The sequence below is a fragment of the Triplophysa rosa genome, linkage group LG13 (genome assembly GCF_024868665.1).
Source record: "Triplophysa rosa linkage group LG13, Trosa_1v2, whole genome shotgun sequence".
NCBI classification, from domain to species: domain Eukaryota; kingdom Metazoa; phylum Chordata; class Actinopteri; order Cypriniformes; family Nemacheilidae; genus Triplophysa; species Triplophysa rosa.
Window position 1 is genome coordinate 12,535,962 of NC_079902.1, and position 15,362 is coordinate 12,551,323.

The 15,362-nt window shown below is 37.2% G+C and overlaps 1 protein-coding gene across 1 annotated transcript in view; it reads right to left on the reverse strand.

Moving 5' to 3' along the window:
* The window catches only part of kdrl (kinase insert domain receptor like), a 44,699-nt gene that overhangs the window by 13,904 nt on the left and 15,433 nt on the right, over positions 1-15,362 (reverse strand). The window contains exons 11-24 of the mRNA XM_057349851.1: positions 13,820-13,940; positions 11,733-11,841; positions 10,114-10,401; positions 9,532-9,678; positions 8,828-8,956; positions 7,536-7,642; positions 7,054-7,189; positions 6,516-6,620; positions 4,568-4,681; positions 4,386-4,474; positions 4,129-4,282; positions 2,773-2,870; positions 2,077-2,199; positions 1,564-1,675 (exon numbers count right to left, since the gene is read on the reverse strand). Of these exons, the coding sequence (XP_057205834.1) occupies positions 1,564-1,675; positions 2,077-2,199; positions 2,773-2,870; positions 4,129-4,282; positions 4,386-4,474; positions 4,568-4,681; positions 6,516-6,620; positions 7,054-7,189; positions 7,536-7,642; positions 8,828-8,956; positions 9,532-9,678; positions 10,114-10,401; positions 11,733-11,841; positions 13,820-13,940 (1,832 nt within the window). The remainder of the gene's footprint in view (positions 1-1,563; positions 1,676-2,076; positions 2,200-2,772; positions 2,871-4,128; positions 4,283-4,385; positions 4,475-4,567; positions 4,682-6,515; positions 6,621-7,053; positions 7,190-7,535; positions 7,643-8,827; positions 8,957-9,531; positions 9,679-10,113; positions 10,402-11,732; positions 11,842-13,819; positions 13,941-15,362) is intronic.

A 15,362-nucleotide genomic window follows, 5' to 3' on the forward strand; every position in this document is an offset into this window, starting at 1 on the left:
TGGTTCAAACGACAGATGAGCGACAAAGTTACTATGTTTTCAGGAAACCGTCGTGAGTAGCTAGTTAGTTTCTCAAACGATGCATCGTACTATTAACCAGCAAGTTGTGTCGTTGTTCTGGAAACGCACCTCTGGCTAGTGGCTAATAATATAACTATATTTTATTGTATAATAATTGTATTAAATAAACAATTCGTTAAGTTTTATTGCATTTATTTTTTTAAATAAACAATTAGTTGAATGGGTCATTTAACTTTATTGCATTTAAGTTTAACCAAGTGATTCTTCTACTGGTAACCCAAAAAAATTCTGGCTAGACTTTAAACTTGCTAGCTTGAAATATTTTATTTGTCATTTCTTTTGCTTGTTTTCAGAAATAATCTACAGGGACTTTATTCTTTGTGGATGTGTACTGGAAGTTAAGTTTGGGAAACAAAAGCACGCATGCACAGTAACAATATCAGTAGAATGCAATGAAATGTATGCATTTTAAAATGAGACTTCAGTGACTAAAAGTGTCCTTCTTTTGTATTATTATTATATTATGTAATTTGTAATATTTTACTGTTTTTGCACCTGTGAAGCACTTTGAGTTACATTTTATGTATAAAAGTGCTATATAAATAAATGTGTATTATTATTATTATTATTACTTCAGACTACATTTTGTTGACATTCAAATGATTGCTCAGGAGTAGACTCATGGTGTGAAATTGAGCTTTTTAAGGGCAAAGAGACCACAGACACAATATACCATTAAAGCTTACAGAACATTTACAGAGAGAGCAAACATTTACATTAAATGCTGCCTGGTAACTATGGCTTTGCATTTTCAGGCGGGAAAAGGATAAAGCAGGGGGCAATATCTACTTTACAACCTGAACTTATGAATATAAAAAACAGTTGACGCTCACAGATGTTGTGGCACTAGCGGAATGAAAATTGTTTTTCTCAAGCTGACAGCGCAATCCTTTTTGTTCCCTGAGGAAAATTTAACAGCAGCTGACAGTTATTGCCCGCTCCATCTGGTGGAGGTTGTGATAGCGCAGAGCACCTCATGAGCAGCCCGTGTTCTGCCAGGTGTCTTTGATTGTGGACCATCAGCGTCGGACGGATCACAGCATGTGCCGCGCTGCCTTCATACTCCATGTGTTTAACTTTGAAATGGCTGCTGATTTCTGTCTAGGCTTTTTGCTTTGGTGTAAAACGTAGTGAACCGGTAAAGCAAACAAACAATGTCAGAGAGACGCCTTTATAGAGGGAAGAAAGGAAAACTTGGCACTTTGTTTCGTGGAATACATCAGAGCCTTGTTCCAAGAAATGTACGGCAAATTAATAAAAGCTTTCTTTTTCTATCTAAAATACTATATGTAGATGTTTTTGTGATAAGAGACCACAGAGTGCTAGAAAACATTGAAGCATTTGAGCCTAATTCTTGTAAGTTCTTGAACCATCTTATATCCTGATGTAATAAACTGATGGCGCATTTCTGTGTCTGCGTTCCCTGTAAATAAATGAACAAAGTATTTGAGTTATATTCTCAAGGGACAGCTTGGTATTTACCAAGAGAGAAGATCTCCCACATAAGAACTCCGAATGACCACACATCACTCTGAGTGGTATACACCTTGTCAAATATTGCCTCTGGTGCCATCCATTTTAAGGGAAGTCGGGCCTGTGAAAAAAGTATGAGATACCATGTTAAAACCCATATCACCTGTGTAGAAACCAAATGTAATGTTGTAGTAACGCAAAAAAAACGTCTTATTTTATTACAGAGGTCAAATCTGTATGAGGTCTTGGTTTGCGCTTGACCACAAGAAAACATCTTAACCCAGAATAATATTATCAGGACGTCTAAAATGACACAAAGTACGCCAAAGACTCTTGGCATTAAATAATTATTATATCGTTTTTCTTAAAAACATTAGCCATGCCAATACTTGTGCACTGTTATCATTCTTGTCCATCACACAAAACAGTTTTGAAAGGTTGATCGTGTAGAATATCCACTTTCTAACTGTGAATGACCAAATAGCGTTACATCCGTCAAACTGGATCAAATTCAACACTTACGTCTCCTTTGCGGACATAATCCGGGTCCTTGTATACGTCTCTGGCGAGTCCAAAATCGCAAATCTTCACAACGTTGTTTTCAGACAACAAGATGTTACGTGCCGCCAGATCGCGGTGAATACACTTGAAAAAGTTAAAGAAACATCCAATCAGATTAAACAAGCATCTTAATTCTCCGCAATCCCTTTATTGTAGTAATAGAAATAATGTGTCTGTTTTAGGCTCATTTATGTCTTGAAAGTGTCTTATTTGAACCATGTGTGGCGTTGCGCTGTCAGATGGAGCAAATGATGGAAAGCTGTGATAATGCAGAACATGTGCAACTTCCACGAGGGAAACTTTGACCTTAGGTGAGATTAATCTACATACGGCACGCTGCATGTTTAGTATGTCGCAATTAATCTCGTGTGTTAGATGGTTGGAAATGAGTGTACGAGATGATCAATTACAGTTTTGGATCAATAAAACGATTTGGGTTCTTTTCCTAGAATTTAAAACAAAACATCTTTATGAGTTGCCAAAATAAAGAGATTACAAGAAGTATTACACTAAAACAAAGAGCTACAACTGATTCAACTATTTAGAAAGGAAACTGCTATCACAATGAACTGTCAGAAACAATTCCGAACACAATGCATCCTAAGGGTTCCTATTATTATTCACGAAACAGTTAATAGTCAAGCGGGCGAGTCTTACTTTTCGCGATGCCAAGAACTCCATCCCTTTAGCCACTTGAAAGCTGTAGCAAATCAAGTCCTCCAGTGTGAGCACTTTCTTATACAAATCCTCTGGCTCTGCATGAGAAGGTTGAAAGGGTATTAGCAGTTAAATCAAAACCATAGACTTATGTAATGTTTGGTATGCAAAAAAAACAAAAACAAACTGATTTTCTAAGAATCATTTACTTTTTACTTTCAATGAATACGGCACACTTTGAAGACTTTTTGAAAAGCATTTAAAGTAGAAATTCTGTGTTTTTTGACATGTAAACTGTTAATTATGTTAATCAAATAATTATTCTACTGTATGTGAAATTAAAGTGATTATTCACACAAAAAAAGAAAATTCTGTCATCATTTATTCACGCTCTTATCATTTTAAACCTGTATGACTTTCTTCTGCAGAACACCAAAGATGATATTTTGAAGAATGTTAGTAACCGAACAGCGCTGGCACCCATTTACTTCTATCGTATGGATACAACCAACATGTTCTGTGGAAGAAATAAAGTCATACGGGTTTGAAATGACAAGAGGGTGAGTGAATGATGACAGAATTTTCATTTTTGGGTGAACTGTCACTTTAACAAACCATCAAATGCATAAAGTGAACATTTTTGCTTGTTAAAAGGTCTTGTCCTTTTGAACTGTATCTAAAAAGTAAAATCTTACAATAATGTATGTTAATAATAAATAAAATATGATTTTGACATAATCTGTTAAATTAATTAAATAAAACAAATCACATAAAACATTTTAATTAGTAATGCACTTACACAAATTATGTAAATATATTCTTAAAGTTCATCAATAACTATCAATCTAAAGCCATCCATCAAAGTGATTTAGATGATGATCTGTGTTTGATCTGCTCTCAATCTCTTAATAAGATATTAATATAAAAAAATATGAATATTTTTTCCTCATAATCCTCCTGTTTACTACAGACACATCCTTTTTACAGAGACACAATGGAACATGCCTTCTCTTTTAGACTGAAACGTGGAGTTTGTCAATGAAACTCAAGCGGGGGGCTTTTGGGTGGGTCATCCACCTGAGTAAACAGTTTATGGAAACTGAAATAACATGCACGGCACAACACGACCCAACGCAACCGCAGAAGACTGGAGCAGGAAATTAAAAAAAGCTCTGAGCACAGCGGGTGACAGTGGCTCTTACAAAATATCAGTTGTATTTATGAATCCCCAAGGAAGCCACCTATCAGATCGAGAGGGGAAAACAATCAGCTGAGTCTTGAGAGAAGAAAGGGTGGGGTGGAGGTGAGACCGGGGTGAGGAGGGGGGGACAGGGAAGGAAGATACTCAGCCGCTACCTTCCTCTTCCTCCTCCGAGTCACAGTAACTCTTATCTTCAATGAAGCCAGAGCTGGCTGAACTTCCGGTGCTGGCCACGCTCTCCAATCTGCGCTTGATGAGCTCGCTCAGATCACACCCTGAACTGGAACGCAGGGCCTTGCCGTCCTGAGACTGTTCATATTACAACATATTCCAGTCACGATATACATAAATATGTAAGTGTGAAAAATGTAAAACTATGCAAAATGGCAAAAAATTAACATTTGTTGCTTACCTTGTAAACCACAAAGTCACCCCTCCTACTCCTCAAATAGTTAGAAAGGTTTCCATACTTGCAATATTCCACAATTATCATAAGTGGACCTGACCACACATATTAAAGAAAAAATAAATGTAAGCAAGAAGAGAATTAAAAATTTAAAAATAACACAAATGAAGGTTTAATTATTCTCTTACCTCCTCTCTTTGTGCATGCTCCCAGCAGATTGACCACATTGAGATGATGACCAATATGAATGAGAATTTTCAGTTCAGACATTAAAGCCCTGCACTCATTATTCGTAGCTCCCGCTGTTGAGAGTGACCAGAAAGTCAAGAGCAAAGGAAAACAAACAAACAAACAAACAAAAAGTTAATGAAATGTCTTTTGGATTTTTGTTTGAATTTTTTTGGGGGAAAAACTGATATTTTCAATTAATGTGATGCAAAAATTGGACCTTTAAAACTGATGTTTTAAGATGAACTTTATTCAATCATAAAATCGTTTAAATGATTAGCATAAGCATAACATTCACTTATGTTACTGACTGGGACTATATTAAAAATGGAATTGAAACGTGAAACAAAAAAAAACATTTTTGGATATGAAATACAATTTTGTTGTATATTTTATTTTTTATTATTTTAGTATAATATCATTTATTTTATTTTGATAAATCTTTCCAGCATACGTAAAAGTATATTTTATAACATCCTTATAATCAGCAAAAACATTTGTTTACACATCACAAATAACAATATAAAATGAATGTTTGAAGCTTGAAACGGTTTAAAGAAACCTTTGCCAGACAACATTACATGCAGAATAAATTCTACCGAGACCACTGAGATAAACATCTGGAGACCACGCTGGTATAAATTTCTGCAAGAGCTGAACAAAAGAAACTGGACTTTTCCAGTTTCTCAGTATTTTGCACATCATGCGAGGGAAATATGTGGGTTGGGATCACTATGCTGGTGACCTTCTGAGGTCACGGAGTCAGACTGGGTGGCTGTTTTTCTAACACGTCAGGTTTCCTGCGGTTTAGACCCATCAAATTGACATACAAGAGGTATGTTTAGCGTTTAGCAGTAATCCGTACATGATTTACACCAAGGACACCTCAAAGTGACTGTTACTGGAGGAATATCAAGTCGTTCTAATATGAAACCAGCACAATGATCATTTATCATACCAAACTGAGTATGGATTATTTTTTTCCTTAACGCTGAATTCATAATAACAAATTTAGAATTAAAGACAGTACAGTCAGCCACGACACATTCTGTAAAACCAGTGTAGGCAGTAGAGGAGAACTGCTTTTCATTAAAAACTGACCTGTTGTGAAAAGAGGCATCAGTCTTGCACAGGTAAGATTAATACAATGACAGTAATAAATGTGCATCTAAGAGTCGGCAGATTTATCATCAAGAGCAGACATAACATCACCACCAGAGCAGCGCTTTGCCGACAAACAGATGTTAAAGTTAGTTTAACAAGCACAACCTCAAGAAGACTGAGTCCTACTACATCCAAATATTTGTTTTGCTTCAATCCACGACATAAATGGCCTGACGTAACAGTTCCTAACATTAGGCCCTATGGGACATTTAATTGTTGTTCAATATTCAATATTGTCTTGTATTAGACATGTTGGAATGCATCAGTAATATGATAACAATCATTAACCAATTACAAAAGATGAACGTTGTTGGTTTTGGGTCAGTGTGATTTAATAAACATCTGTTCAGGGGTCTTTAATAAATGCTACGTGAGTATTTGCACATTCACTTTTGTAATCGATGTCCTTTTGTCCAAGGTTTCGTATCTGTGGACTATCATGTAGCAACATGCAATGATCTGAACAGCTGCTAGTTATCCTCACAGGGACAGGTTTTCTTTCTGTTTCTGTGTTGTATTCTGCTTATCTGATTATATAAAGATGATTGTTTTATGGTATTTTTTATTTACGTTCCCCTAATTTGTCACCAATTTTGACCAAGGACAAGATCAGATCTTTCTTCCAGGACATGTGAAATGTAAATTTATAAAATTCAATTGAAAAAATATATAGTAAGATACAATTTGAAATAAAAGTGATGGGATGGGGATCTAATTGAATAATCACTCATATATACCAAGTACCTTTTAGCATTTTCACAGCCACGGTTTTGCAAGTAGACAGCTTGTCAATGCCGAACGCTGAGGCCTCTACGACTTTCCCAAATGCTCCATGGCCCAAAGTTTTACCTGTTTAAGAGAAAAAAAGAAAGAGAGAGTGTCTATATGAACTTGCCGTACCCTGGGGGCTCATAAATCAGTCATGATGGCCTGTCAGACATGTGAGTCTGTAATTAAAACAGCCTGCTGGGGTTCAGGGTTCCTGGCTGCCCCTCCATTAAAGATTCATGGGGCATTTAAGAGCAAACGACAGAAGAGGGTCACTGATAAATAATAGCGTAATATTTTCTTTGGAAGATTTAGACAAGCCTGGTGCCCACCATAATCTGACAATAATCCTGAGAATGAAGGCAATAAAGGGGAAAATTGACTATCTACTTTTTTACTTATTTAATTATTATATATATAATATAATATTATTATATTATACTGTACATCAATTCTTAAATCACAATGAAACCATGTTTTTTGTTTGTAAAAGTGAATGAAACATTGAACTCACCGAGTCTCAGACGGTCTCTTGGGAACTCCCATTTGTTGCTGTCGTAGGGCAGACGGTCGCACTGCTCATCTAGTGGAATCTGATCGGGGTCCATGATGATGGACAGGTACCCCGTCTTTAAATCTGCTGAACTTGGCTAATAGAAACAGATTGAGTTCTTGTTTACTATTATAGTAAAGATACATAACGTTAGTTTAACATTAATAAAACATAGTTTTATTAGACTGTTGGGTCCTGTGACCATGGTATCTACAACCCACAGGCGACAGAATTATGAAATGACCCGCAAAAATAATAATACACATTACATCAGTTGTGAGCACCATATGACTAAGTGATGATATAAAAATAAACATTTGAGCAAAGCAAAACCATTAGGTTGTATAAGAACCAATGTCGAAGCACATAAAGGTTACTGGAGTCTACATCTATGAGTACACATGAGTCCAGTCCAGCTGGAAGTATAGTAAGAGTTAACTTACCTTTCTTAATTTACGGATAAACAGAATGAGCATGATCCACAGAAATGTTGCAGCTGCCCCGGTGCAGACCAAGATGATCACCTCAATATTTGGTTTACCCTCTTCTCCTGTGTGTACATACATGTGTACAATATTCACCACAAATACACACGCTACACATGTTATTTGTACATATAATTATGATATTGTTTTTACTAATATCTGTACATGTGTACCAAGTCTTACCATGCAAACCTTACCATACCAAACCTTTTATTATAAGCTAAACCATCAGCTGTGCATCATGTAAATTGTTTAGCAATGTTTATTTTTGCATCTGTACTGTAAGTAAATGTATGTGCTTGTTCTGGTTTTGAGACATCTAACCCAGTTTGATATTTTAAGAGTGGGGTTCATTTCTCATTTACACTGACAAACTGTGTACATATTACACGAGAGCACGCTGCTTTGTATATTTGGATAGGGGTCTGGTTCAATCGGCTTCATTTATCATGTACTCGTGTAATGACTGCTTCCATAACTGTATACATACTACATACAGAACAAGGAATTTTAATTTCCAAAAGGGGAAGGATAAGGAATGCACATTCTGTTTTCTTAAATGGGCGTGTTTTTGCTTGGGTTATGCAGAACGTCTTGCATGATAAGAGGCCAGAGTAAGAGAACAGAACTGGACTATAGAGATGTATGAGTTTGGGGGGGTGCTTTATTCACTAAAGGATTTTTATTTTTGGAAAGGACCAATAAGAGCATGTTAGCTGACCATAACTTCCCCTAAGGATGTATGTGTTTGGGGGGGTGCTTTATTCACTAAAGGATTTTTATTTTTGGAAAGGACCAATAAGAGCATGTTAGCTGACCATAACTTCCCCTAAGGATCCAAACCCCCCCCACATACCCCCCCCCCTCCGTGCCTTCTTAAAGAGATGTCCCGCCGATCATTAATGAACCTCTCCAAAGACTGTGAGGAGGTCAACTCCCTCGTGAGCGGACCCTGACTTCAACTCCCAGGCCTCTATCATAAAAGGGGGTCTGGAATTTGAATGGTATGTCTGGTAGCTTTGAACAGACTTTCTCATTGAATAGTCATTCAATGTATTACCTAAAAAGCGATATGACCCTTTTAGGTCAATGTGTGGAAATTTTATAAGCAGAGCTGCTGAGATTCTGAAGTCTTTAACTGGATAATTTGTCTGTTTATTATTCCAATTTTGTCAATGATACAAAGTATGTTCTACAATATATAAGTGATGATTAAATTAGAGGAAGCAGATGAAGATATCAGTACTTACCCACTACCGTAATGACAGCACTGGTTATTGCTACACCTTCAGCATTGCTGGCATGACATTCATACATGCCCTCATCGTCTTTTTTCACCCTCTCAATGGTCAGAGTGCCATTGACTTTAAGAGTGATCCCTGAAAACATACGAAGATAAATCAAATAAATATACCAATATATTTAAACAGATTTATATATCTAAGATATGAAAACAGATTGTTTCAGTTTTGACTGGATGAGCCAAACTGCAGATAGTAAGCCTATAGTAAGCATGAAATCCAAATAGGCCTATACATATTACAGTTTTTATCATGCGATTCTCAACGTCACAGTATGTCAGCCTTTATGATCTTTTTTCATCAAAACGTAATTGCAAAATGTAATAATTTTGCCCTTAAAATTACTTTTATTATCAGCTGACGTTAATACCCAGTAAAAAAATATACAAGGCCCACGCAACATCATTTCTTGTATTTACCTCAGAAATACATAAACACTGAGGAAAAAATGTTTACCATACTATTGAAAGTATTGCAGGATATATTTTTACATTTACTATTATCTAAGAATTTTAAAGCATTATTTAACATTACTCAAAGCAGTTATCAAATATTTTACATTTTATAGTCTCATTGTCAAGGATGTATTCAATCTGTGAGAACAACAGATTACTATTTAGTTTACATTATTTAGATGTCCAATGGCTCCTCACCTGGTCCTGTCATGACAGGAGTCTTGTCTTTGTACCATGTGATAAAAGGTGTTGGCACACCATAAGCCAAGCAAGCCAGCGTCAAGGTGCTGCTGCTGTTCACGTCCTGATTGGTCAGATTCTGCATGAGCCAGGGAACCTGCCTCTCTGTCAGATTACAACAGTGTATCATTTTGAGATATTTTGTTAAATATACATGTATGTAGCAACATAAGCCTCATATCATGTACCAATGTAAAACTCACTGGTGATGAAAAATATCCAAGTCATATTTACAACGATAATAGCTAAAATGCTAAAAAGTACCTTTGTACATAGTACAAGCAATGAAAAGTAAAGGAATGTATGTTTACCGTACTACATTAATGGCAATTTGGGGAAAAATCACCACAATGCATCATTTCAATCATTATCTTTAAGTAATATCATTTTTTTGGGATGAAATATGACTTTAATATTTTCTGAGAATGCACCAGAAACATCTGTTTCATACTGATCTGTAACATATGCGTCTCACATAATGTGTCATGTAATGTATGTTGCTGTTTACAGTACGAAAATCTCTTGATAGGTAAAACTCACCATCAATAGTTAAAACAGATGTTGTATTGACCACTTTATTAGAGTTGATATTAAAAGCTTGGCATTCATATCCCAGTGTGTGGTTTCTGGAAACGTTGGGCAGCTTGATTGACAAAGACACAGTGTAAGGTTCGATCCGAAGAATGGTCTCGCTACTGGGTACCCTGCCACCCAGCGGATCATACCAATTCAACCTATCAAACAGAAATCTGGTGCCCCTGCAGGTCAGCGTTATATCATCTCCTGCAACGGCAGTTGAGGGTTCAATCTCGAAAGGTTTTGAGTGATCTGACGAGGACAAAAGAAAACAAGACATTACAAGCTTGAATGAGAAAACATCAATTCACCGAACACGTATGTCAACGCACGGCGCGTTCATTGCGTGCTCTCCATACGTGCTCTGCATTCTAAGTTGGACAAAGCGTGACTAACTCGCAAAACATATGCCTCATAAAGGTCCTAAAGCTGCGCCGTAGATGTGCTGTTGAAAGAGGTTGTCCCGCTCTGGCCCGTACTACAAACACAAAGCTGCACATTGCCATGCCAGGAATGTCGGATTTGCAGTTATTTCCTGTTTCATCACTCCTAATTGGAAGCACGTTGTTGGCGAAAGGCGACATCGATGGCTGACCTGAAGATCTACAATAAGAGCCACGTTGAGGCCAGGCCCCCAGGGGTCCCAAGAAACACTTGTTTATTCACAGCAATATCTGTCCCACCAGAGAAGACAGCTGTTATTACTATTTCATCCATGAGCGGCATTCCAGCGAGCGCACAAAGTCATCATCACCTCTTGCATTGCACAGCACATTCTCCTGGGCTTTCTGCTTTGTTCTGACTTGAGAGCCAGAAGATAAAACGGTGGATGTCAAGTGGCATGTAGCCAGAACAATTTTTATAGCATTTATATTTCACGTTCCATCTGTCTCAGCTGCTGTTCATTCTGGCGTATCTTTGTTCGCTCATCAACGTTTGAACGCTCTGACGGCAGGCATGCTCGTCATTACGTAATTCAGGGGAAGGGTTTTGAATTTCAGATTTTACTCTGGACAGCCACTATTTCCATTTAGAGCTCATAATTTAGATGAGTAGGTTATTATGGGTTAAATTTAGCTTCCTCTAACCTTTAGCAGAAAGATTTAAAGTGATAGTTTACCCAAAAACGAAAATTTTGTCATCATTTACTCACCCTCTCGTCATTTCAAACCTTTATGACTTTCTTCCGCAGAACACAAAAGAAAATATTTTGAAGAAAGTTGGTAACCGAACAGCACTGGCCCCATTCACTTCAACTGTATGGACACAAAACCAATAGCCAGATAACAACATTCTTCAAAATACCTTCTTTTGAGTTCTGCGGAGGAAAAAAAGTCATAAAGGTTTGAAATGAAAAGAGGGTGAGTTAAAAATGACAGAATATCCCTTTAAGTACTCTAAACACCCACCAGCTACCACATGTTTTCTTTATTGCGTAATTTCAGCTTGTGCATGGAGGAACTTATGACATATGAAGAGATCACATTTTAATTTGGCCTATAATAAACACAAGATTAAAATATTTTTTTTGAGATTGTAAATGTTTGACTCAACCACACTGCACATTTACTGGATCCACTCACCATCCACATAAAAAGGAATTCTCATAGTCCGATTCCCAAGTTCATTTCTCGCTGTACAGGAGTAGACTCCGGACACATTCGCTGCTTTCACAACCAGAGTGCTAATAGTCTACAGAAGTGAACAAAGCGCATTTATGTTAGAAAACAAGAGTTCAGGAAATTAACACATTAGGTCTTGTTCCCTAACCACACATACACACACATTTGTTCACAAATTAGTATGCAAGCTTGAGTGAAAATGTTTCGAATCAGGAATAAAATTATAAGTATGTTAAATTTCTCTACATTTAGAATAAACTTCACCTCAGAATGAGAAACTTCCATCAAACTTAATAAAATGCTACATATGGCGTTTGGATAAAAGCTAGCTGAGTTTCATAACTCAATAGGTTTCTCAGTGACATATGCCAAAAGATATGTGTGACCTTCCCAAACCTCAGTGTTTTTTACTTTGTGGTTATAGGCACGGTTTGAGATGAGCTCTAACCAGTCTGTGCTGGATTCACCAGGCTGGGAAATTTATACGGGGTGACAGAAAGGAATTCAAGAACAAATCCCACCCTTTTAAATGGGGGCTTGTTATCATTGACCGCTGGGAAGACATTTACCCTGCAAAGCATCATCTTTCTACTCCCAACAACCCATAAATAAAGCTACCTTAAAATGTACACATATTACACATTAAGAAAAAAATTGGAAATGGAATAGCTGACATGACTTTGAATGTTATACATAAATATATATGGATTTTCTACATCTATGGTTTAAAACTATATAAATATATAAAAACCTGTAGTGAATCTCTGTCTTTCCACCAATGCTTATACCTGATGGTTTGCATTTGCCGGCATTATTCATATTACAGTTGAACGTGTGGTTACCTTTGACCCAGAATGTTACAACAGAATTAAGTATGGTCACATTAAAGAGCAATTGTACAGGAATGCCACATACAGTATGAAAACCTGGCCTTCATTAAGTTTTGCGTCAATGGTTTTGGTAACAATGCCTCCTGGGACGTTTGCCTATATTATCCAATGTACAACAAATAACTACCAACGGCACAAGTGGGTGAATTATCATTTCCCTATGACAGAGAGTAAAAGACACAGTAGCTTTGATAAAAAAACAACAACTCCGGTGTGATGTCGGTCTAGATTGATCCCTGTGGTGTTGCAGTCGAACTACTTTGTGAACTCTGCCATGTTCCCATAGTTCTCTGGGGTCTCAATACACATTTTTAAGTGATGACAACACTTATGAGGCAGCACAATCAATATTCCACATATGTAGCATTTGAAGTCATGTCATGTGTTTGAAAACAGGCTTGATACGCTCAACATTCAGTGCATGAACAGGCCTGAGAGAAAGTTCTGTTTATGAGGGCTTTAGTGTGCTCAGATGGACTGATATATAACAATCTAAACTCAGTCCTCCGGCACCATTCATTCATTCAAAGCAGCAGCTGCCCTGTGTTTACTGGCCTCTGTTCTCTACTGAAGGTGACTGAGGCGTGAGACTGCAAATGAGACTGTATATCTATTGGTTTCATGTGCAATTACATTTCTCACAGATATATTGGAGCTTTAGGCAAAAAGACTACAGTGACAGACGCTGTTTGGAGACCAAAATATTTTGGGTTTATTAAGATGGTTTTTTTAATGTTTTATGGAAGAAAAACTGGCAAGTTTTCAACAGACATCAAGTGTTCAAATGGAACGCACATGCATGCAGATTTTGATTCTTCACTTTCCTTTCATACCAAATCAGCACTTTTCTATAGGTCACAGTTTAGTCAGATTTTTGAGCAACTTCAAAACGTCGTTTTTTGGACCATGCACACCAAAATGCCCCAAATGAGACTGTCAAAAAAAGACTTCATCACTTGCAAAACGATAGTGCATGCAGTCAAAACAAAGGCAACTTCTAGCAATGTGAACATTATTTTAAAAAACTATGATTAGAGTTTGACTTTTAAATATCTAAATAAAATAAATACCAATGTATATTAAGATTTGATGTAATTATTCAATTTTTTATAGAAACACCCATAAACCTCTTACAGAAAATGGCAAAAATCCCCATACCTTGTTTTTACTCTTTAGCACTCCATACTTGCTGTTGATATCCTTAATATGATTATAAGGGAACATGGTATGCGATTCAGTGCCGTCTTCAACAGGTAATGGCCCTGTATAAACTTTGCACCTATTAAATGCCATAAAAACAGAATAAGATAAATCACATAGTTGTAAAAAGTTGTTTAAATCACACATTGCTCTGGCGTTCAGAGAGGAAGTGTTTGCTTCTGAACATCAAAGCAGGATGTACACAAGGAAATACCAAGGCGAACCGCAGTGGAGTTTAAGTGAAGGTGCTCGACTTTCAGTGAGAAGCTGAAAATTGCTCTTCCCTTTAAAAATAATAGGAAACTGTGTTCAGCCAATGTCTTTCAGATATGTTTGTCTTTCGTCACTGACCATAAGTTGGTGGACCTTGATGAATGTCTGTTTTTCTGCATAAAGCACCATGTACTACAGTAAGTCATGTGTTTCATGCCTTAAAGCAACAGGAGAGTGAAGACCTGTTTTGCATCACTTTGGGAGGAGGAACAATCGGATTAATGAGCGTCGAGGTCAGAGAGGAAACAGCAGCATGACAGGAAGGACTGAATCATGCATGCATCACCATTTAAAGGAAACACCCCCACTCTCTGGCCGGCTGAGATAAGACTGATCCCAGACCTTCATGGTCAACCGGACAACTGATAACTTCTCACAACCCCTTGATTAAGACGACCACTGAGAGCTCACCTTCATGAGCACAAATCTCTTCATCATATCCCTTACAATTTATAACACTTTCAATCAAAAAAAATGGATGATTTTACACTTCATAAAATATGTCCAGCGTGAAGCTCTCTCAGATTTTTGAAATGTAGACTTGAATGCCATTTCCCCCCAAAAAACCCACACCCATTTATAAGTTCTTTAGATAATTTGTCTTATCTTTATGCAGTGACGGCACACTTACCAACACTTTATACTCCATTAATAGTCAAATTTACTAAAACAACATATTCCTTTTGATTCACTAAAATAAAGCAAGAATGTTCCAACTAGGGCACAACCCTCCTTTAACACCCCCTCCTCATTAGCTGTTGAAAATCCAGTGCTCTCACCATCTACCTGTACATTCAAATCTGTTGTGCTTACTGCCATTTTTAATTAGAGTTAAAGTGGTATTTTGGCACTGCGGTCCATTGCCCAAAGCGTTTCTGCTGCAAATTTGGCACGCAGCACTCGTTGACAAATAATTACTCACAATTACGAGGATCTCTCGTCATGTCACACCAGCTAAGCTTCGGAGACATCGTTGCGTTCATAAAGGTTCAGTAAGAGGCTGGCATTTACACTGGGACGCTCTTGCTTTCAACACAATGCAAACTTGGGGAACGAGACCAATAAATCGTCCTCACATTTACAGAGCAACCGACTGCAAAATGCAGCTCTGGGGCTATTTTTCATCAAAAAGCATACTTTATTTTGGACTGATGTCAAGGAAACGGATGCAGTTCATTTGAATAACGAGAGCTGAGGGAAGAAGCCAGCATTCATCATGGATGTTAAT